The 23522-nt window shown below is 32.7% G+C and overlaps 1 protein-coding gene across 2 annotated transcripts in view; it reads right to left on the bottom strand.

Annotated features, from left to right (window-relative positions):
• LOC114337978 (equilibrative nucleoside transporter 1-like) overlaps positions 1-23522 on the bottom strand; it is a 201705-nt gene that overhangs the window by 92225 nt on the left and 85958 nt on the right. The window contains exons 4-5 of one of the 2 annotated variants that reach the window (XM_050645657.1): positions 9006-9288; positions 7678-7728 (exon numbers count right to left, since the gene is read on the bottom strand). In XM_050645657.1, coding sequence (XP_050501614.1) covers positions 7678-7728; positions 9006-9288 — 334 coding nt within the window. The remainder of the gene's footprint in view (positions 1-7677; positions 7729-9005; positions 9289-23522) is intronic. The other variant, XM_050645658.1, reaches the window with a different exon arrangement.

Below are 23522 nucleotides of genomic sequence, written 5' to 3'. Positions count from 1 at the left end.
TTAATAAATTTGCATTTTAACTCTGTCGTGGTATAGCAAAACTTGATATGTCCGATTTTTGCCAAAATGAGGTTATTTGCTTTATACTTTATTTAGTAACATTATTTCTTCAAGTTGGTAGAGTCTATGATGAAGAGAAACCCCTTAAAAATGAGAATGACAATATATAATAGGGCAGAACTTGATCTGTAACTTGAATTCTTATGTTTAAATGTGAAATATGTCCACTTACTTTTTGATTTTGGGTTGTCAAATCATGATATGCATCCTGTATTTGTGTGTTTTCAAAAGAAAATCATTAAAAAAATATATTCATTAAACAAATATCTAATACCCGTTAATAAATTTCGTTACACCGGTAATGTGGCAAGTTAAAAATCACATTGGCAACTCACTTTGAAAATTTCAAGAATTTAGAGGGGCCTTTTAAACTTTCAAAATGCTCTATTGAAAAATTAGGCTAGATGGCTATATCAACTTTTGCCAAAACGTTACAGAACTGTAATTCGTCATAAAATATATATGACATATGCTTTAGATAATTTAGATATCAGGACAATATTTTTCAAAATTTAAACCCATTGTTACAGAGGATCAGAAGTCGGATGTTGTTTATTAAATAAATCGTACAGACTGAAATTCAACATACATTGGGCAAACACACCAATATCTACTGTTATATTTCTATTTGATATGAAAATTAAATTTTAATAATTATAAACAAAATTCAATTTAATATAAAATATTTTCAATTTTCTCAACCACGGGCATATAAATTTAGAACAACCTGTATACAACAAATTGTTATATTTAATTTTAAGAAGTGATTAAATAAGACTCAAGTGAAATCGTTAATAGGTCATTATCGTTGTTCGCGGAAGGATCGATCATTAGCCGATGCTAAATAAGACTAAGTGGAAATAGAGAATAGGTCATTAAAATTTGTATATAGTAGAAAGTAATTTTAGAATGGGAATTAACTATTTTCTTTGAAATCCATTAAGCATATTTAGAAAGTTTAAAAATTGGTTTTGAGGAATACTGCGAATGAGAGTTGGTGGTGGAAGTTTGATTTGTGAATCTGGAAGGGATATTTAGAAAGTAGGGGAATGAATGACAAATAGAGATCAGAATGTTTTGAGCTGTCGAGAAGTGAAGTCGAGTAGTAGACGGTAGTGTACGGAGAGTGAGAAAGCCGGTGTAGTTCCGTGAGTGTGGAGTATCTATCGTGGAACGAGAGGTAGGCCAGGTTGAGAGTAAAAGAACCTCCTTGAGCCAAGAGTTCCCGGTAGCTGATTGCAGTTTCGAAAAAGGTAGAACACAGCATCACGACAGAAGCAGGAAACGAGAGCTATACGAGCTAGTTTCAGAGGAGAACATTACTGGAAGCCAGGACGAGGTTTTGATTGCAGCCAAGGATAGCAGGAAACGGGTCTTGTGTGAAGACATTCTCAGTTCAGCAGAAAAAGGTCAGTCTCATTTGTTTTGACATGAATGTATGGGTTTTTCGTAGTAAATACCACATTTAAAATTGAAGAAACATAATCAATAATATCAGAAAAGCTTCATCAAACTTAAATAGAATTGTTGCTAATAAATCATAATAGTTAAATGTTAATAAAAACTTTCAATTGGAAATCAAAAGGAAATAAGATTCCCATGTGTAAATGTTATGTTTAAGAATAATAAGATATAGCAAATATTAAGCAGTGATTGCCATTTAAATAAAATAAACAATATTTTGATTACAATTGTAACCCATATGTGTTATTATTTTACTCTTTTCTTTCCTATCCCGATTAGGAACCATTAAGAAATACTTAGAAGCCACGTAAGTAAGTAATTAATTTTATAAAAAGCCCTGAGATTGAAAACATATTGATATGTGATCTGGTAAATTAGTTAGATTATTATTAAAGCATTGATTAAATTAAATGACATATAAAAATATTATCTCATATCAATAATCAAGATCACATCAACTGTCGTCCAACGTGGAAAGCATTGTTAAGTATTTCTAGTGGCAAATTTGAAGTATAGAAAGAGTAAAGCCGGTATTTGAAAATTTATATGCCTGTGGTAAAAAGTGAGATACTTACATTTGATAACATAAAATTTTAGATCTCTTTAGGTACAAATTTTACATAACTGATTTAATATTTTATTTTTACGATATTTACATTTGATATATTTATTGACAATTTATAATATTTGGGTGAGAAAAAGTCGTCTTGGTAACATACTAGTAAAATTTCATATTTGGCGGGGACAGTACTTCTTGAAAACAAATGTCTGTGACAAGAAGCCAAAGCAAAGACAACAAAAAACAAAAAGAACATTCAAATCAAGAGAATAATTCAGACCAAGAAGATATTTTAGACACGACAATCATGGCATCAGAACAACAAGAATTATCAGGAATATATAAATTATTACAAATGATGCAACTCCAGTCACAAAGAATAGAACAGAAAATGGATGAAACACAACAAAAAATGGATAAAAATCAGGAAGAAACACAACAAAAAATGGATGAAACACAACAAAAAATAGATGAAACACAACAAAAATTGGATCAAAAAATGGATGAAACACAACAGAAAATGGATGAAACAAAAAGAATAATGCAAGAAAATCTGAAGGAAACAAAACAAGCCATAGAAGAGAACAACAAGAAAATGGAGGAACGCATAGAAAAGTATGAAATGAAAATTAAGGATCACATGAAAGAACAAGAAATGAAAATTCAAAATAAAATAAAGGAGATAACGAATTGCCAGAAAAAAGAAATGGAAAGTTTGGAAAACAAGTTGCAAAACGCTATTCAAGCAGACATAGAAGAAGTGGAAAGAAAGATTGCGGAAATCAATATTCAACAAAATGTAGGAGAAAGAAGAGAAAATGTTATACATAGCACAGATGACGTGAAGATAAGGTTTGGCGGGGATGTAAGAAGATTACACCCAGTGCCGTTCATAAATAGCCTGAAAAAGAAAATACAGCACATCGGAAATTTCGAAACAGCAAAAGAAACTATCAGAAACCATCTAAAATATGAAGCAAGCCTATGGTTCGATTGCAAAGAAGAAGAATTTGACAGTTGGCAACAATTTGAACAAAAATTTTTGAATTATTTCTGGGGAAAAGTCCAACAATTGGAAATTAACAAGGAATTGCAAAATGGGAAATACAATGATAGGATGGGTATATCAGAAAGGACATATGCATTACAAATTTACTATAACGCAAAACATCTACAATATAATTACTCATCGGAACAATTAGTCGAACTGATTGCAAGACATTTCGAAGAAACGCTGGAAGACCATATCACATTGCAAAACTACAAAGACATAGATAGTTTATGCCAATTCCTACAAATAAGAGAATCACGTTTAAGAGAAAGAAAATCAAGAAGGTCGCGAGAAGATTACAGGCTCCGAGAAACACAGGATTACAGAGATAGAAATCAAAATAGGAGGGACTATACAAGACGAGAATTTAATCCCAGAAGGGAAAACGAAAATAGAGACAACGGAAGAGGAAAATATGAACAAAGAAATAGGCAATGGAATGAGGACAGAAATCGAGAATACCAGAATAGAAACACCACACTCGCAAATCAAGAAAACAGAAATAATGGTAGACAAAATGAACAGGGATATCGAGAAAACCGAAACAGATCCGACAGACCAAGAGAAAATAGAAGAGAAGTAAATAATACCCAGACAGATGAATATGACGGAGAGAGACATTATGACGAAAATATAAACTACGATGAGCAACCGGCGTTTTTTCACGACGGCGCTCACTAAAAACCAAAAATCAAACAGGAATCTTTTATAACCCCAAGGAGTTTATTAAATTGGCAAGAAACAACGAAAAGAAAAATGGAGTTAATTTAAAATTTGTGGATGGATTTATCAACGAGAAACCAATTAAAATTATGATAGACACTGGATCTGAAATAACATTGGTCAACAGAAAACTAATAGAAGAAGTTAACTTAACAAATTTAATTTACAAAATACCTAGGGTAAATTTAGTGGGCGCAAACAAACGGACATTGGCAACTATAAATGAAGGCATACGAGTAATGGTACGACTGGGTAAGAAGATGTATGCACTACAATGTGTAATAATGCCAAACATGTCACATGACATGATAGTAGGAGTTGACGAATTGGCAGAAAAACATGGAGTGATAGATTTTAAAAATAATACGATGAATCTAACAGAAGAAAAAGAAGAAGAACAGAACAAGGAACAGGAGAAACAAAATACGGACGAATCAGGTAAAGAACAAACAGTGGAAATGAATTTGGCAACGAAGCAAGGACAAAGAAGAAAAGGGAGAAAAAGTCAGAAAAAGACAAAAGAAAATGAAACCTGTGGCTCCTCAAAAGAAGAGTTGAGCCCAGAAGAAGAAAAATTGAGAGTATCAAAAGCAAAAGAAAACTGGGATTCCTCAAAAGAAGAGATGAGCTCAGGAGAAGAAGAAATAAAGCTAACAAATGAAAGCGAAAAAGATATGATCGAAACAGTGGCATTTGAAGAGGAGGCATATGAAAACGAGGATGCAGAATGCACGGTAAAAGTATGTGAAAAATCTGAGGAAAAAGACAGAAGATTGATATGGGAAAAAGGGAAAGACAACATAATAGCCGACACTCTAACACAGGATGAGGACACTGAAAATAAGGAAACAATTACTCTACAGGTGGGACTAATTAGAGTAATACAAGAAGAAGGGGTATAAGACGTAGATTAAAGTAAGGAAATATACAGGGAGTTGGTTTTGCCTCGAGAAAATTTATTTAAAAATGCAGATAAATTTTATCGAATACAAGGCGGGGATTTGTTATATTTCTATTTGATATGAAAATTAAATTTTAATAATTATAAACAAAATTCAATTTAATATAAAATATTTTCAATTTTCTCAACCACGGGCATATAAATTTAGAACAACCTGTATACAACAAATTGTTATATTTAATTTTAAGAAGTGATTAAATAAGACTCAAGTGAAATCGTTAATAGGTCATTATCGTTGTTCGCGGAAGGATCGATCATTAGCCGATGCTAAATAAGACTAAGTGGAAATAGAGAATAGGTCATTAAAATTTGTATATAGTAGAAAGTAATTTTAGAATGGGAATTAACTATTTTCTTTGAAATCCATTAAGCATATTTAGAAAGTTTAAAAATTGGTTTTGAGGAATACTGCGAATGAGAGTTGGTGGTGGAAGTTTGATTTGTGAATCTGGAAGGGATATTTAGAAAGTAGGGGAATGAATGACAAATAGAGATCAGAATGTTTTGAGCTGTCGAGAAGTGAAGTCGAGTAGTAGACGGTAGTGTACGGAGAGTGAGAAAGCCGGTGTAGTTCCGTGAGTGTGGAGTATCTATCGTGGAACGAGAGGTAGGCCAGGTTGAGAGTAAAAGAACCTCCTTGAGCCAAGAGTTCCCGGTAGCTGATTGCAGTTTCGAAAAAGGTAGAACACAGCATCACGACAGAAGCAGGAAACGAGAGCTATACGAGCTAGTTTCAGAGGAGAACATTACTGGAAGCCAGGACGAGGTTTTGATTGCAGCCAAGGATAGCAGGAAACGGGTCTTGTGTGAAGACATTCTCAGTTCAGCAGAAAAAGGTCAGTCTCATTTGTTTGGACATGAATGTATGGGTTTTTCGTAGTAAATACCACATTTAAAATTGAAGAAACATAATCAATAATATCAGAAAAGCTTCATCAAACTTAAATAGAATTGTTGCTAATAAATCATAATAGTTAAATGTTAATAAAAACTTTCAATTGGAAATCAAAAGGAAATAAGATTCCCATGTGTAAATGTTATGTTTAAGAATAATAAGATATAGCAAATATTAAGCAGTGATTGCCATTTAAATAAAATAAACAATATTTTGATTACAATTGTAACCCATATGTGTTATTATTTTACTCTTTTCTTTCCTATCCCGATTAGGAACCATTAAGAAATACTTAGAAGCCACGTAAGTAAGTAATTAATTTTATAAAAAGCCCTGAGATTGAAAACATATTGATATGTGATCTGGTAAATTAGTTAGATTATTATTAAAGCATTGATTAAATTAAATGACATATAAAAATATTATCTCATATCAATAATCAAGATCACATCACTACATAGAAGGGTTGTTCGACCCAAACATATTGTACAAACCAACAAATTAAACACTACAGCCTTAGTCAAACATTCCATAGAAAACAACCATGCTTTTGATTTTGAAAATATACAGATTTTAGAAAAAGTACAAAACTATAATAAAATATGTAGGGGAGAGTTGGATAAAACGGGATAGTCGGATAAAACGGGATACCTAGGCTAGAGACCCAACTAGTGCTGCTATCAATCGGACAACGACGAAAACTTGTTCTCAGTCGTCATTTTAACATTCTCAGTTCGTTTTACCTCGATGTCATTATCTGACGAAAAGTTGTTGTGTTTAGAATTGTTTGACTCTATTTTTTTGGTACTTTGTACTTTTAAGTGCGTTGTTTTCTACATTATATTGTCTACATATCTAAACATATAATTCCGGTGACTATTACACGTAATTAAGCACTCATTAACGAATATTCTCATGTGTAGTCTATTTAATTTTACTTTCACATTTAGGCAGGAGCCATTTTTGTTTTGAAAAATGTCTGAGTTGGACAAAACGGGACACTTATAAGTTGGATAAAATGGGATACAGTTTTTTATGTCCCGTTTTATCCACCTATTTATTTGTTGGCCTATTAATTTTTTAAATAGCGATAAAGAGTGTTGTCATACTGCAGAAAAGAACAACATATTTTTATGTGAATTTTGTTCTGATATCCGAACCTAGTCCCAAATAAAAGGTCTTATTTCCCATTTTGCAATAAAACATAAAAAAGGCCTATTTTTAAGTTTCTGACTAATGGAGATATTGTTTTTTCAAAGGTAGATTTTGCTTTGCAATCTTATATCTACTTAAATATACTTTTTAGATAATTTTATGCAAAAAATTAAATATTGTGAACCTATCCCGTTTTATCCAACCGTGGTATGCTAAAACGGGATGTGCAGGACTATAATAAATATTTTTTTACTATTTTCCAGTCATTAAAAATAGCTAAAAATATGTTTTTTGTGTGCTTCAATAAATTTCATACCTATAAAAAATTATAATATGATAATTTTTTTAACATTTTTTCCGTAATAAAAATAAACAAGAATGGTATCCCGTTTTGTCCAACTTTCCCCTGTATTGAAGTGATTCATATAACGGAAGAAGAAGAATAAGAAAGGATCTCTCCAAGATATACCACAATTTAATATATTGATTTTATTTTATAAATGCACTATCAGTAGATATTTTAAATCGACGATACTTTAAATTTTGCCATATGTTTCAAGAGTCACATAACAAAGCTAGCAGTCCATTATAAAAAGCCAACAAGGGCAGATGTAAATTTAGTGTATGTGTAAATAATGTAATGTTTATAAAATTATTAATTAAAGTGCTTATTGAAAATGGCAAATAGCCGAAAATTTAAGCAATATTAAAGTGTTTTAATTTATATTTATAACAGACCGACAAACCCATGAATCAAAAAGAAATTCTATTTAAAAATTCACGGTCAGATTACTAATAATATTACTTACAGTTTAACATTGTTGCGAAAATCATAGATCCAACGAAAAACAAAGTTTGCTCTAAAAAAAATAAATGTATTTGAAAAAATTATTTAAAAATCACACTTCTTAAATTGCAACTGTTTAAATTATTGTAAATATAAAGAGAACAAATAAAAAGAAATAACCAAACACAAGTAGTTAGATCGGGTTTTTTTATTTTCGTTTATTTATGCATTGTAGCAATTAAAAATTTTTACATAATATAGGTACTGTTAAATTTTCATTTCATTTCCAGTTTCATTTTTACAAAATGGTAATGTGTTGGGTACCCGTGATTGTAATGAATGCTCGTAGTATATTTCCCACCATATTTCCAAATAGAACTTGTTAAAAACCCGAAGAAACGAAGTAAGTACTATGTAGTGTGTAAATCCTTCATTTTGTGTAAGGACATTTATAGAACTAAAAGCAATATTATTGATATGACTAACAAGGATTGTGTATTTAGAAAAAATGTGCAGATGATTGTTAAAACAAAATAAAATTTAAAATGGTTACACAAATCACGTGTATAATCAATCGACAGTTGCTTTGTTTGGAAACTTTTTTGACGTTTTGACGTCACACTATCACGGTCCATTAGAACTTCAGAATGAACCATTTTAACCGCAGTCACGGCCAACATTTAAAAGAAATTATCTATAAGTAGTAATTGTAAAGAATGGTTCTTTTGTATGATAATACAAATTTTCCAATAAAATTAATCTTTTTCATTGTTTTTTCTTTTTGAATAAAGTACCTCTAAATAAATCACCCTTTATAATAGACACAATCGAAGCCAAAAGACTTAACTGGTATGGACACCTTCAGAGAATGCTTAAAAAAATGGACTGGAATGAAATGGAATGAAATGAAATGGAAAAATGGACTGCACCCACTAGAAGAAAACGGGTTAGACTAAGATGATCCAGGAGAGAAGATGTCAAAGATGCAGTGACCGCCAGAGATCTAAAAACTGAAGATTGCTTTGACAGAAAACGCCGGAAATTAGGATGCGAGAAGAGGCGCCAGCTGTAGAAGACTCGCTTATTATATACAATATAAAAAATAAATAATACTAAATCAAATGAAATTCAATTAAATTAATAGATTTATTCAAAATAGATAGATTTAGTCTATTCTAGATAGATCTAGAATAGATTTATTCAAAATGTCATTAATTCACATATCGTAATATCGCCCTATAAGAAGTATTCACTTCTGTCAGCACTCTCAAAGTGCCACGCTCTTTTTTTTTTAATGTACAGACAAAAATGCATTGCTAAAAGTTGAGGAGAATTAATACACAGACTTACCTTTTTCAGTATCGATCTGTGTTAACAATGTAACTACAGAAAATAGAATACACAAAGCAGTTAGACACAATTTTAACCGCCTCTCTGGTGGTGGTAGCTTTTTGGGCCACATTGTACAAAATAATAAGGATCCTAATAATACCACCTTAAAATTTATTGAAAAAGCTACAACAAAATTGGCTTGGAATGGTGTTCGTTGATCAGGAGAGGTGGTGGTAGAGTTTATAATTACAGATCCTTGAAGTTGAATTGGATATATCTGAAGCAATTCCTTTGCAGGGGTCTAAAAGTTTAATATTATTTTATTATTAGTCAGTTTAATTAAGTCAGTAAATTGGAGTTTAATTAGGTCAGGTTAAGTATGATTAAAATTAAAAAATAAATTAAATGGCAAATAGCAACATATAACACGAATACATATAAACATTAACTGTTGAGCTTTGCAATTTGTAAGCTTATTTTGTTAATTGCGAGAAAAAGCATTGCAGTTTATAAGCTTATTTGGTTAATTGCAAGAAAACGCATTATTACATTGACTGATTCTTCAGTTAAGCGCTGGTTTCCTCGAAAGCGGTGCCGACAACCTCCGATCGTAACACTGCGATGAATGACATCACAAAAAACTGTACCATACAAAATAATAGCGTTGGTTTCCAAGGATGCGTTGGAAGCCACCGCTTGCTGAGCTGGCACATTCCATTACCCCAGTGAAGAACCTTGAATTTGTTACCGTAATCTGACGTAATTCATCGCAGTGCTACAATCGTTGTTAGTCGGTGCCGCTTTCGAGGAAACCCAGGCTTTAGGGAACTTAGAGTATTATATATCGAGAGTGGTGTTTTGAAGTTCATGGAAATGATTTTTGTGTATATGTTACAGTTCAAGTTGATTATCCAGTTGGAGTTGACTCCAACTAGTTGGAGTCAACTCTAACTGCTGGTTTCAGTAAAAGTTGATTATAAATATAAAATGAAGATTTATATTCAACATTTACTAGTAAAAGTAGACTCCAACTAGGAAAAGTATACTCTTCCCAATGCCATTTAGTAAAAGTAGATTCTAATTCACACAAACAGCCGATTCTAGAAATTAAATGTTACTGAATATGTTCAAATTAGTCTAGGCTGTATCGTCGCCCTCGTTAGGTAAATTACTCCGATTCGAATTTTTTGCACAAACTTACTCAAAAAGAGGTCCTTATAACAAATCTACTGGGTGCCAGGCAGTATCTTGATCGATAAATTGTTTAAACAATTCTTTTTAGACAAATTCACAAAAATAATTTTTTCACTTCGAACATTTTTTTTTTAGATCATTTGGGTTATTCTGAGCAAAAAAAGGTATTTTGTGATTTTTCTCTAAAATTGATTGTTGTCGAGTTACACGCGATTTAAAATTTGAAAAATGCGAAAATAGCCATTTTCAAGGCTTAATAAATCGGTTAAAATTCATTATTATGAAAGTCAGAAAGTGACTAAATCAAAGTTTATAGCCCCCTCTACAAGATTGAAGCACGTCAATATAGCTAAACATAATAATATACATAAACTTGACAAAATTCATGCTACATAACTTTTTTAGCACCTCGGCGGCTCAAGTCATCAAGAGATTTAAGGTGTGGGTTCTTACAACAATATTTAAGCCAAAAAAAGAAATTATTAATTTTTTTTGGGCGCCATTAATAGGTCAAAATCTATTGCTATATATCTATATAAAAATTACATAAATGTTACGTAAAATGGTATCCCTTTGAATAGTAATGGTACTTACCCTTGGTGTCTGTGGTCGTCTGTATTTCCTAGTACAATAAGGAACATAGATGGATTGTGCGAACAGAAAAAGACGACATAAGTTTAAAACATAGTTACCATTTATTCAGATAGAAAATTCTTAAAAAAAACTGAGTTGGTTAGAAAAGTAAAAAAAATAAGTCTCTCGCGTTTCATTTTAAAAGTTCGAAAAAAGAAAAAAGGAACGAAACAGTTTATTGCAAAATACCTGGTGATGATCTATTGTTGATGAGCTGCTGGAATCTGGTTAGCTCGCAAGAGCTGTGGTGGATCTCACTTTCACTTTACAATTTTAGATTTAAAGCACTGTTACATAATTGTTATTATATTATACGAAAAATAAAAATTCCATAGTTTTTTTTTGTTTTATGAAAAGAAAATAACTGCGTTCATGATTATTAGTGATACTTCTCACTGACTTGATAATAAAACATACTTTATTTATAGGTCTGGATCCCGCGTATGAAAAAAAAGTTGATTAATAGCAAGCTGAAAATTTGTTAATAGCTCAAGGGTGTCTAGTCGGATAAACTTTGATATATGGGAACACTGGAACAGGGGCAGTTTTAATTGTGGAACAGGTTAAAAATTTGGAACGGTCACACCACGAAAACGGCACATTTATTTTGTCCGACAGAACAGACTTAAACTCTCCGAACAGAGATTAAACTCTCATGTAAAAATCAGACAGCTATTTATCACCTGTCATAATTCCTGCCATTTGACATATTCTACATGTTCCACTCATTAAAACGCCCATTTGGTGATAAATAGCAGTCTGATTTTTGCATGAGAGTTTAATCTCTGTTCGAAGAGTTTAAGTCTGTTCTGTCGGACAAAATACATGTGCCGTTTTCGTGGTCCGACCGTTCCAAATTTTTAACCTGTTCCACAATTAAAACTTCCCCTGTTCCAGTGTTCCCATACACCAAAGTTTGTCCGACTAGACACCCTTAAGCTATTAACAAATTTTCAGCTTGCTATTAATCAACTTTTTTTTCATACGCGGGATCCAGACCTATTAGACCATTGTCTTTTTTAAAAAAAACGGAACCGCGTTCCACGACGATTGAATTAAGTTCGGTCTGCACGAGACATATTAAACGGAAATCTTATCCGCAAAAGTTGAATTAAGTTCTGTTTGCACGAAACATATTAAACGCCGTACTAGGAAAAACTATTCCTTTATTGTACCGGACACAACACAGAGAATATACCGGTATGGTATTTAAGACAACATATCGCACTTGCGATTTTCACGACAGAATCTTTAAGATCCCATTTTGCCTATTTAGGCACAGACAAGAAAAAATGCATGTCTTCACTGCATGGCCGCTAGAACTTAATTAAATTCTTCTTGTCCTAATCTCGGACAAGATTCCTCTCTGGTCTAAATTCACCTCCCTTTTTCACAGCTATCACCTAATTTGACCAATAATCATCATTCCGAAAATTTTCGTACCAATCACATAGTTGGAAAATAATACTTAGACCATCCTTATTACGGTCATACGTTTCTTTTTCGGCCAATCACCATAGCTGTCCCTTTTGTAACCATTTAAGGGTTTCCACGAAAGTTACTGCGTTGTAATTTTGTGGAGTTCTTAGATTTCTATCATTCAAACACTTAGCAATATTTCCTATTCTTATTTTTATGAGACTTATCCTGCTTCAAAGTAAATAACTCCTAGGAATTCTGTCTCCAAACCCTAAAGTCTCTTTGTAGTTTTACTGACTGCAATAGCTAAATCACCCACTTAGGCGTCTAGCATTTCTTAGAATATTAATTATTCCGCTTTCACGGGTGATCTATGAGAAACGCCTCGGGTGCTATTTTACGTCGAATTTCTACGATACAACAGAGTCGGACTTTGCAATATTTAGGCTGTGGTTTTTCAGCATGTTTCAAGATCCAGCAGAAATTTTTGTCACTATTTTATTTATTACTAAGCTTTATCTTTAATTATTAACAATGAGCGCTAAGTGCGTATTAGGCGGCCGTCAATGGTGAGTGCTAAAGAGATGCACCATTCCAGCCGTCCAATGGCGAATCTCACTCGCACTCACATTGACGGCCGCCCTCAATACACGGTTAGCGCTCATTGTTGATAATTAAAAATAATATCTTATTAATGAAATGACAAAAATTTCTTCAGGATCTTATAGAGGTAGCTTTAACCTTTGATTTTTTTAGTTTCTGACTTTCATAATATATAATATCGTATGGCATTTTTGCCTTTCGGACAGTTCCGGCGCCAATTACATCTTTAACCCTGTTTCAAGTAACTAGTGTCGATGTACACTAGCCCAGGGGGACCGACAGCTTAACGTGCTCTCCGAGGCACGGTGAGACGGCTCGTGTCATTATTGGAAATGAAAATGGTTTGTCTTTAGCAGGGCTCGAACCCACGTGCACTGGCGTATGAGGCCAGTGATTATGCCGTTACTCCACGGCCGCTCGCTCGACTTTCACAATAATTATCTTTAACCAAGTTATTTAACCTCGAAAATGGTTATTTTGGCGTTTTTCAAATTTTAAGTAGCTAATAACTCGACAACAGTCAATTTTAGAGAAAAAAAGGCCCAACGGATCTAAAAAAAAATTTGTACGAAGTGAAAAAATTACACACACCGGCAAAATTAGCCGAACACCTTAAAAATGGGACATGTTTGATGTCTCGAATTTCCTAAACCTGTTGTCCGATCTAAGTGATTCTTTTAGTAAGTTATAGCCTTATTAGTTAAGAATATCAGTGTAATAATATTTTTGCTAGACAGGTACATGTCATTTTATACCGAGTGTTACAATCATACTGTCTTTTTTTCTTAAAGTTTGGAACACCCTGTGGAATATTCTAGTATATATAATATTTTAAAATTAAAACTCGATTGTAGGCTTTCTTAACATTTTCATTTTTGATTCATTTGCTTATGTTGGAAAATAAAAAAGTTATGTGCTTTAACAACTAGCCATGTTTTTTATCAATAAATCCTCATAGTAGGGGAGGAAAGTATGCTAAATTTGCAGTTTGTACAGATGTCTCCTATTTAAGATTTTAAAGTAACCCCCCAGCCCACCTCCGTCGGGATCGTGTTTGGTGCCATTCGGTAGATTTTTGAAAAATATTGAATAGGTGTATTTTGCAGTTTTACGATCTGATGTTCATTTCGCGAAATATCGCAGCGTTCGTATTTAAAATTTTTAATTTACCCCCTCCCCTCTCCGTGGGTTGTCACGAACCCCCACGGAGGTGGGGTGGGGGATTTAATTTAAAATCCCAAATAGGAGCCCCCAATTTTTATTGCAGATTTGTATTCTTCACGTAAAAATAAGCAACTTTTATTCGACACATTTTTTCTAATTATGGATAGATAGCGCTATAATCGGAGAAAAATGATTGTTTCAAATGGACAATTAAATTAAAAAAATGAAAAGTCCCCCACTTTATGGAAAATTTAACTTAACCTTTTTCTGATTTTAGCACATACTCTTCACAATCCAATAGGTTCCCATAAAGCTCGAATAACTGCAAATTTAGTATACTTTCCTCCTCTACTATGAGGATTTATTGATAAAAAACATGGATAGCTGTTAACGCACATAACTTTTTTATTATCACACATAAGTAAATGAATCAAAAAGAAAAATGTTAAGAAAGCCTAAATATACAATCGAGTGTTAATTTTAATATTTTACATGTGCTAGAATATTCCACAGGGTGTTCCAAACTTTAAGAAAAAACACAGCATGATTTGTACACCCGGCATAAAATGATATTTACCTGTCTAGCAACAATATTATTACAACCATATTCTTAAATAATAAGGCTATAACATACTAAAATAATCATCCAAATCGGATCAGTGATTTAGGAAACTCGAGACATCAAACATGTCCCATTTTTAAGGTGTTCGGTTAATTTTGCCGGTGTGTGTATTTTTGCGAATTTGTTTAAAATCTTTGTTTATCGCCAAACGTCACTAAAATCATTCAATATTGTACTCATTTGCCCTCATTTTCGACAGTAAAGTAACACTTTGTTGTATTGAAAGAAGAATGTTACTTTACCTGCCGCGATAATTAATCAAATTAACCGAGATTGAATGTAAGTGGTCAATGGCAGTAATCGATTATTTATTTGAGTGGAATTAAAATTTATTTACTTTAATTATTAAAAATATTGTACAAAATTGATCTTATTATTGATAAAATTTATGTCAAAAAGTAAAATTCTGTAGTGTTTCGCAATTATATTCATACAAAATAAATCAAAACTTTACAGATTTAGTAATTAGGTAGGTATACAATATTGATAAAACCATTTGATTTGTACGCACCACCTCAATACTCTTTATCGAACGCGTCTGTTCCTCTGCTCGTAATATCAGACTCGTTCGATAAAGTGTCACTTTACTGACTGATTTTACTGAAATTGGTTAAACAATTTTTCGACCACGGTACCGCGTGACACCCTGTGTATTTGTTATAAGGAATGTTATACGGATGTATTTCTTTGAGTAAGTTTGTGAAAAAAATCGAATCAGAATAATTTACCTAACGGGGGCGACGTTACAGACTATACTAATAAGTAGTTGAAACGGTCAAAACAAAGAAACGTACACTCATTGAAAATGCACTTGAGATTCTCGTATAATCAACATTTACTGAATCGATCCAGGAAGAATCAACTCCAACTAGTAAAAGTTGATTTAAATTTTTAAAATCAACTTTTACTGCTCGTTTCAGTTGGAGTTGACTCCAAATAGTTGGAGTCAACTCTAACTGAGAATCAACTTGAACTGTAACATATATATATATATCAAAATTAGGAATCACATTAATCGGGCATTCAAAAAAGATGTGGTTCAGATCCTCGAGATGACCACATTCACAAAAAGGATTATTATTTTTTATATTCATTTTATGCAGATGTTGTTTTGTTAAACAATGGCCTGTGCGCATTCTAATGATAGTGGTGTGTCTTATATTTTACCAAGGTTTGGTGGGAAAGAAGTCTTGAATTGTTTTGTATTGCGAAGTCTTCTGGACTAAAATTTTCCATTTTTCTTGGTACTCTTTAGTAATTTTTCCTCTGATGACTGATAGGGCATCCTGGGAATCCAGTTGTACTTCCATTGGTACACTCAGATCTCTTCCTATTTTGGGCCAGTATGTCAGCCTTGGTGTTACCCAATATGTTAGAGTGTCCTGGTATCCAGGGAAGGGGAATTTTGGTGCCATTCTCATTGGCTGAAGATATAAGTTTCTTTGTTTTTAGGGCCCTTATATCTGCTGAAGCTGATATGTTGCATGTTTTAATATTGGTGATTGCATTAAGCGAATTGGCGATTGCATTGAGAAAATATTATAGCTTTCTTTAAATGTTTTGTAGTTGCTATTTCCACCGCTTGATGTATTGCTATGCTCTCTGCTTTGCTTATGCTTAGAGCTCCAGGGAGTTTTGAGGAGAAATTATATTCAATACTCGAGACCCTTTCTTTGTTTTTTGAGGCATCAGTATATATAAAGGTATGGTCTTTTCCATATTGTTCAGTAGTCATAATAGTCCAGGGCGCATCTGTTTTGAGATGGACGTTGAGAGGTGACTCAAATTTTTTTGCAGAAATTGCTTGAAAATAAATCAAATAATAATATTTGAGTTATCCTCCCTCTCAAAAAGGTCCGGAACATTGTTTAAATAATCAAAATGTCAAAAAATGAAGGAAAAATTCGATTTTTTTCTTGGTATCTTGATTATAACTTTAAAAGTATTCATTTTCGAGAAAAGTTGTACTGACATAAAAGTTGCGTAATTAAATTTCCTACAATATAGAATTGGTTAAAAATTTAAAAAATAGTCACCCTTGTTGCAAAATAGCAATAATTGCGAAAAAACCATACAAAAACAAGTATTCGCATTTTACGTTTTTCAACAATTTATGCTGCACTTAGGACCTTCATATTTTACCAAGAAAAACTTTATGATACAATAAAACAATACTGCAAATTTCATTAAAATCGGTTTAATAGATTTTGCAAAATAAATTTTGCAATCCAGCTTTCGCAAAAAAAATTCATTTTTTCAAAATGTTACAGGACTGAAAATAAAGTAGATAGCAAGTTGAAAATTTTTTTACTTATAGAAGTGTACCGTATCTTTCATTTGAAATTTTCAAAATTAAAATCGATTAATTACGACGGCGTCAGGAAATTTTTTAAATAAACATTAATTTTCTTACTCTATATTTTGTTTTATTTTAATATTTTAATTCCACAAAAATCAAACTAATTTTATTATTGTTTGTGAAATATTGTTTAAATAATTGCATATGTTTAAAAATAATAAACTTTTATTCTCTTAGTCAAAATATATAAACAAAGAAAGTTTTTGCTAATAAAAGTGTTATTTCAAAGGATAAAGTATGTGTTTTTATTTTGCAATAAACAAATTTATTTATTTATATCGAAATGTAATAAAAATTAAAATGTATCAATCATTATCAAAGGTCATTGGAATGCCCAATCAGAGCAAACTATCCGCTGTCCTGCGCGTAGCACCAATAATTCATGTTTATTTAAAAAAATTCCTGACGCTGTGGTGTTAATCGATTTTAATTTTGCAAAATTGAAAATAAAAGGTACAGTACACTTCTATAAGGAAACCAAATTTCAACTTGCTATCTGCTTTACTTTCAGTTCTGTAACATTCTGAATAAATGAATTTTTTTTGTGAAAGCTGGATTTCAAAATTAATTTTGCAAAATCTATTGAACCTATCTTAATGAAATTTACAGTATTGTTTTACTGTATCATGAAGGTATTCTGGTTGAAATATGAAGGTCCCTAAGTGTAGCATAAATGGTTGAAAAACGTAAAATGCTAATACTTGTTTTTGTATGGTTGTTTCGTAATTATTGCTATTTTACAACAAGGGTGACTAATTTTTGAATTTTTAACCAATTCTATATTGTAGAAAATTTAATTACGCAACTTTTATGTCAGTACAAGTTTTCTCGGAAATGAATACTTTTAAAGTTATAATCAAAAAACGAAGAAATAAATCGAATTTTTCCTTAATTTTTTGACATTTTGATTATTTAAACAATGTTCCGGACCTTTTTGAGAGGGAGGATAACTCAAATATTATTATTTGATTTATTTTCAAGCAATTTCTGCAAAAAAATTTGAGTCACCTCTTAACGTCCAAATGTACTAATATTTTTACAGATCCGCCCTTGTCTATAAGGATTTTTCTTTAATCATTGGGTCATTTTTTTGAGATTGCAATTAAGAATTGGAAGTGGATCCATTAGAATATCATAGTCTAATTCATAGCATGGAAAATGTCTTGTATAAAAATTAGGTTTGTTTATGAGGTTTTTACGTATTTTAATTAGGAGTAAGATTATGGGATGATTTTCAATAGTGATGATTTTACTTAAAAATTTAGAGGCCAACAATAATCTTCTATGTTAGGTCCATTTGGGCATACATGACAAGATTGCCAAATCCAAATTTGGTGTAGACTTCATGCACCCCAAGCATACCTTAAGTCTCTCAAAAAATACTGTATGAGTTTGTTGTTACATTTTTGTGATATTGGGTTGAATAGGAAGGAACCATAATCAAGATGAGATCTGATCAAGGCATTAAAAACCATTAGGAGTGTTCGTGGGTCAGCTCCCCACCAGACTCTACATATGGCACGTAGGATGCTAATATTTTTCTTTGCCTTGAGTATAATATTGTTAACATGTAAGTCCCATGTTAGATGCTTATGAAAAATGATGATTTTGATTTATATTGGATTATCTCTTCGCCGACCCTTTGTGAACCATGCAGCTTCACATTTGTCTTTGGACAAAGACAAGTCATGTTCTGCAAGCCAGTGTAGTGTGTTTTCCAATTCCTTGTTTATTTTACTTACCATGCTTTCGATATCATATCCCTTAATATGCAAAACAAAGTCGTCTCCATATCCACATATTTTAACTTCATTAGTGGCAATACAAAACAATTCTGCTATATAACTATTAAACAAAATGGTACTTAAGGGAGAACCTTGAGGTAGCCCCTTAGTTGCCATGAAAGAACCCAAAAAGTCACCATCATTAGATCTTGAATATAAAAGTCTGTTCTGTAAAATTTTGAACACATTATTATTATTTATTGCAAATGGAATATTTTGAAGTTTTAGTTTGCAAAGTTTGTATATGTATATTGACATTATCTTATGCTGCTTTGATATCAATGGTAGAGGAGCCCAAGCGGGGATTTTTGCAGTTACTCGAGCGCGTCAGATTATCATATGGGGAGAAGCCTGGTACCCTGTAGATGTACCTCTACTATATATTTACGTATTTTTTATGGGAAATAAGCCACAATTTTACTAAAAAATGAATTTATTAACGTTTCGAAGCCCAAATCGGGTTTCGTTGTCAAAATACAAAATACTATTAAAATAAAACAAACATGTTGTTGCTAAGTAAAAAAATTCTTCTAATAATTTATTTAATCTGACTCATTTATATTGGCAATTCAGACGTATATTATACATTTTAAAGTAGAAGACTTTAAAATGATATCGCCAATATTTATGAGTTGCGTTCCTGGGACGACTTTACTAAAAGATAGTTCATTCGATTACATGAAATCAATCCCAACTCAAGAATATCCGTTGCAAAAAATTATAGCATGTGATCTGTCTTTAAAAAGACAACCAAATGCAACGATGACAGTAAAATTCTCGCGTTAGAGATTCCATAGTAAATCTCTAACGCGAGAATTTTACTGTCATCGTTGCATTTGGTTGTCTTTTTAAAGACAGATCACATGCTATGATTTTTTGCAACGGATATTCTTGAGTTGGGATTGATTTCATGTAATCGAATGAACTATCTTTTAGTAAAGTCGTCCCAGGAACGCAACTCATAAATATTGGCGATATCATTTTAAAGTCTTCTACTTTAAAATGTATAATATACGTCTGAATTGCCAATATAAATGAGTCAGATTAAATAAATTATTAGAAGAATTTTTTTACTTAGCAACAACATGTTTGTTTTATTTTAATAGTATTTTGTATTTTGACAACGAAACCCGATTTGGGCTTCGAAACGTTAATAAATTCATTTTTTAGTAAAATTGTGGCTTATTTCCCATAAAAAATACGTAATTATAAAAATGCCACAAGGAAATAGCTTCAGAACAACATCTACTATATATTGTCTCTTAACACAGGGGAGTTCGTTAAGGGGGGCCCGAAAAACAAATCTATCCTTAAAAAAACTCGAAATTGTCAGATTAAGATAAGGTAAGTTAAGTACATGCAGAAGAGTGTATATTTCAAAAATCTAACGATTTGAGCCGGGCGTATGGAAATGAGCGAGTCCCAAATTTTCACAAGAAAAAAGCGAATATTTCGCGAAATGAATGACAGATCGAAAAACTAAAAAATATGTGCTTAATATTTTTTAAAAATCTATCAAATGATACCAAACACGACTTCCCACGGAGAGAGGAGGGGGTAAATTTAATATTTTAAATACGAATCCCACGATATTTCGCGAAATGAACATCTGATCGAAAAACTGTAAAATACACTTATTCAATATTTTTGAAAAATCTATCGAATGGCATCAAACACGATCCCCCACAAAGGTGGGGTGGGGGGTTACTTTAAAATCTTAAATGGGAACCCTCATTTTTTATTGCAGACTTGGATTCCTTACGTAAAAATAAGTAACTTTTATTCGAAATATTTTTTCGAATTATGGATAGATGGCGATAAAATCGAAAGAAACGATTGTTGGAAATGGAAAATTACATTAAAAAATGGCAAGCGCCCACTAAAATGGAAAATTTTACTTAACTTTTTTTGGTTTTGGGACCTACTCTTCACAACCCAATAGGTCCCCAAAGCGCTCGAGTGACTACACATTTAGCATACTTTGCTCCCCTACCACAAGAAAGATGGCCAAAACCGATTGGGAGGATTCAAAGGCTTCCACAATTGTGGAATGAAGGAGGGTCAAGTTGTCAGCAGTGCTTCTACCTTTTATAAAACCTGTCTGATGGTTGTTGAATGAACAGTTATGTTCCAAGAACCAATCTAGGCGATTCTTGATTAATATTTCTAATGTTTTTAGCACACATGAGGATAAATCTATTGGTCTGAAACTACTGGCTAAGAGTGGATTTTTGTGTGGCTTTATATAAGATATTTATTACATTATGTTTTTTCCAATCTTCAGGCAGGTTGTCACCATTTAGACAATTATTGTAGATGTTCAACAGAAAATGTTTAGCTTCTAGTGGTAGATGTTTTAACATAAGGTAAGGAATGTCATCCATACCTGGTGCCGAATTTTTTTTATTATTTACAGCATTGTTAAGTTCCCAGATTGTAAAAGGGGAAACTTGTTCGTTTATATTATGGTCAAGCTCAAAATTTGGATCAATAAAGACTGCAGACATGTTCTGTAGAATTTCTGTTTTAACGTTATCTGCGGGATTATGAAATGTCTGGACGTAATTTTTATTGTTTGAGAATTTTTTAACTTTATTCCAAACATAGGTAGTGTTAGATTCCTTATTTAATGATTCACAGAAGTTTATGAATTAATTTCTTCTTTTTTTTTAATTCTGAGGTTTCGTTTAGTTTGGGTGATTATACGTTTAGCGTTTATATATGTAGTTCTCTTAGCCAAGCCGCACACCAAAGAAACATGAAACGAAAAACATGTTTCATGAAACTAAAACACTTCTAAACAAATCTCAAAGTCCGCCTACCAATGAAACGAGTGTGATTCATGCTCATGACACATTTTTATTTTCGGAGAGTTTCATAAATGGCCGGACGTATATTTATTTAGCAGTGGTTAATTTCCATGAAACGTAATTTACGTTTCATATTTCTTTGATGTGCGGCCTGCCTAAGAGGCCGCACATCAAAGAAACATGAAACGTAAATTACGTTTCATGGAAATAAAACAGTGGTAAACAAATATACGTCCGGCCATTTATGAAACCCTCCGAAAATAAAAATGTGTCATGAGCATGAATCACACTCGTTTCATTGGTAGGCGGACTTTGAGATTTGTTTAGCAGTGTTTTAGTTTCATGAAACATGTTTTTCGTTTCATGTTTCATGTTTTTCGTTTCATGTTTCTTTGGTGTGCGGCTTGCCTAAGGAAACAGATTGTTTAAAGTTTTAAATTAACAGCGGCTTTTAATCCAAAGTGGACATTCTTCATCCCACCACGGGTTTGAAAGTTTACCTTGTGCTCTACAGCTTTTATAGGGAATTTAGTTATCTGCTACTTGATTAACTACCTTCAGAAACTCATTGTAATTGGAGTTTACCGGTAAATCAAGCATTCCTGTTATCATTTCAGTGTGGAAAATATACCAGTCTGCTCTTTTGATATTTCTCATTGTGTATGTTTGTGTATAGACGTTATCATTTTTGTTAAACTCACAGGTGTTTATTTTGGTTGGAAAGTGGTTGCTATTTCCAAAATCTTGTATGGCACCCAAAGTAGAGCATAAAGCCATATTATTACTTGCTATGGCTAGATCTACAGCGCTAAGATTATAGGTGTAAGATGTAGGAGGTTGAAACAATGTTGCTGACCCATCATTTAGGATAATTAGTTCTTTATCAAAAATAAAATCATAAATAATTTTTCCTCCCTTTATCATGTATCAGGACATTTATCCCATAGGGGATGGTGAGAGTTCAGATCACCTAGTATAATTAAGTTTTCTGTAGGTATGTTTTCTATTATTGAGCTGAAGAAAGGAAGAGTTATGGCATTATTTGTATTTAAGTAAATTATTATGTATAAAAAAAATGAATAACCATTTTCAATGTCGTTGCAACACGAAACTACAGCCGCGCGATATTCTAGTCCAATCAGAGAGTGCCGCAAGCACCTCTACTGGTTTCGAAACTTATTAGTCTCTCATCAGGAGGCACATATGCTGCTCTCCTCGATCCAACCAAAACAAACTCCGGCGTGCAGTCACGGATCGCAACGAACGAAATGGCATAGATGCCCTAGCGGCAACTGCTATCAAAAGTCTAAGTTTTCACTCTAATGGCATATAAAGCAACATAATGCTACTCTACATCCCACCAGAATGAAAACAATGGGAACCTTCTCTGGTTACACCTCCGAGGCTTCTACAATTTTCAAGCCATACGGATGCCGAGACTAAGGAAGATGAGGGAATTTTACAATATATAATTCACGTCCCATCTGCTCAGCGCGGTAAAGTTCCAACGAGAATAGTTCCCTTTGTACTCCAAACAGAGTAAAGTAAATCAAAAATGAATAATCATTTTCAATGTCGTTGCAACACGAAATTACAGCCGCGCGATATTCTAGTCCAATCAGAGAGTGCCGCAAGCACCTCTAGCGGTTTCGAAACTTATTAGTCTCTCATCAGGAGGCACATATGCTGCTCTCCCCGATCCAACCAAATCAAACCCCGGCGTGCAGTCACGGATCGCAACGAACGAAATGGCATAGATGCCCTAGCGGCAACTGCTATCAAAAGTCTAAGTTTTCACTCTAATTAATATTATGTATAAGTTCACAATTTTTGTTGTTATGTATTGGATTTGGTCTGAGTTGTACTTCTGAATTGTAGAAAAAATAATAGATTTCTTGATACAAGTAGCTACTCCACCATAACCGTGATCTCTATCCTGTCTGACAA

The sequence above is a fragment of the Diabrotica virgifera genome, chromosome 3 (genome assembly GCF_917563875.1).
Source record: "Diabrotica virgifera virgifera chromosome 3, PGI_DIABVI_V3a".
NCBI lineage: Eukaryota > Metazoa > Arthropoda > Insecta > Coleoptera > Chrysomelidae > Diabrotica > Diabrotica virgifera.
This window is presented reverse-complemented; position numbering and strand designations above follow the sequence as displayed.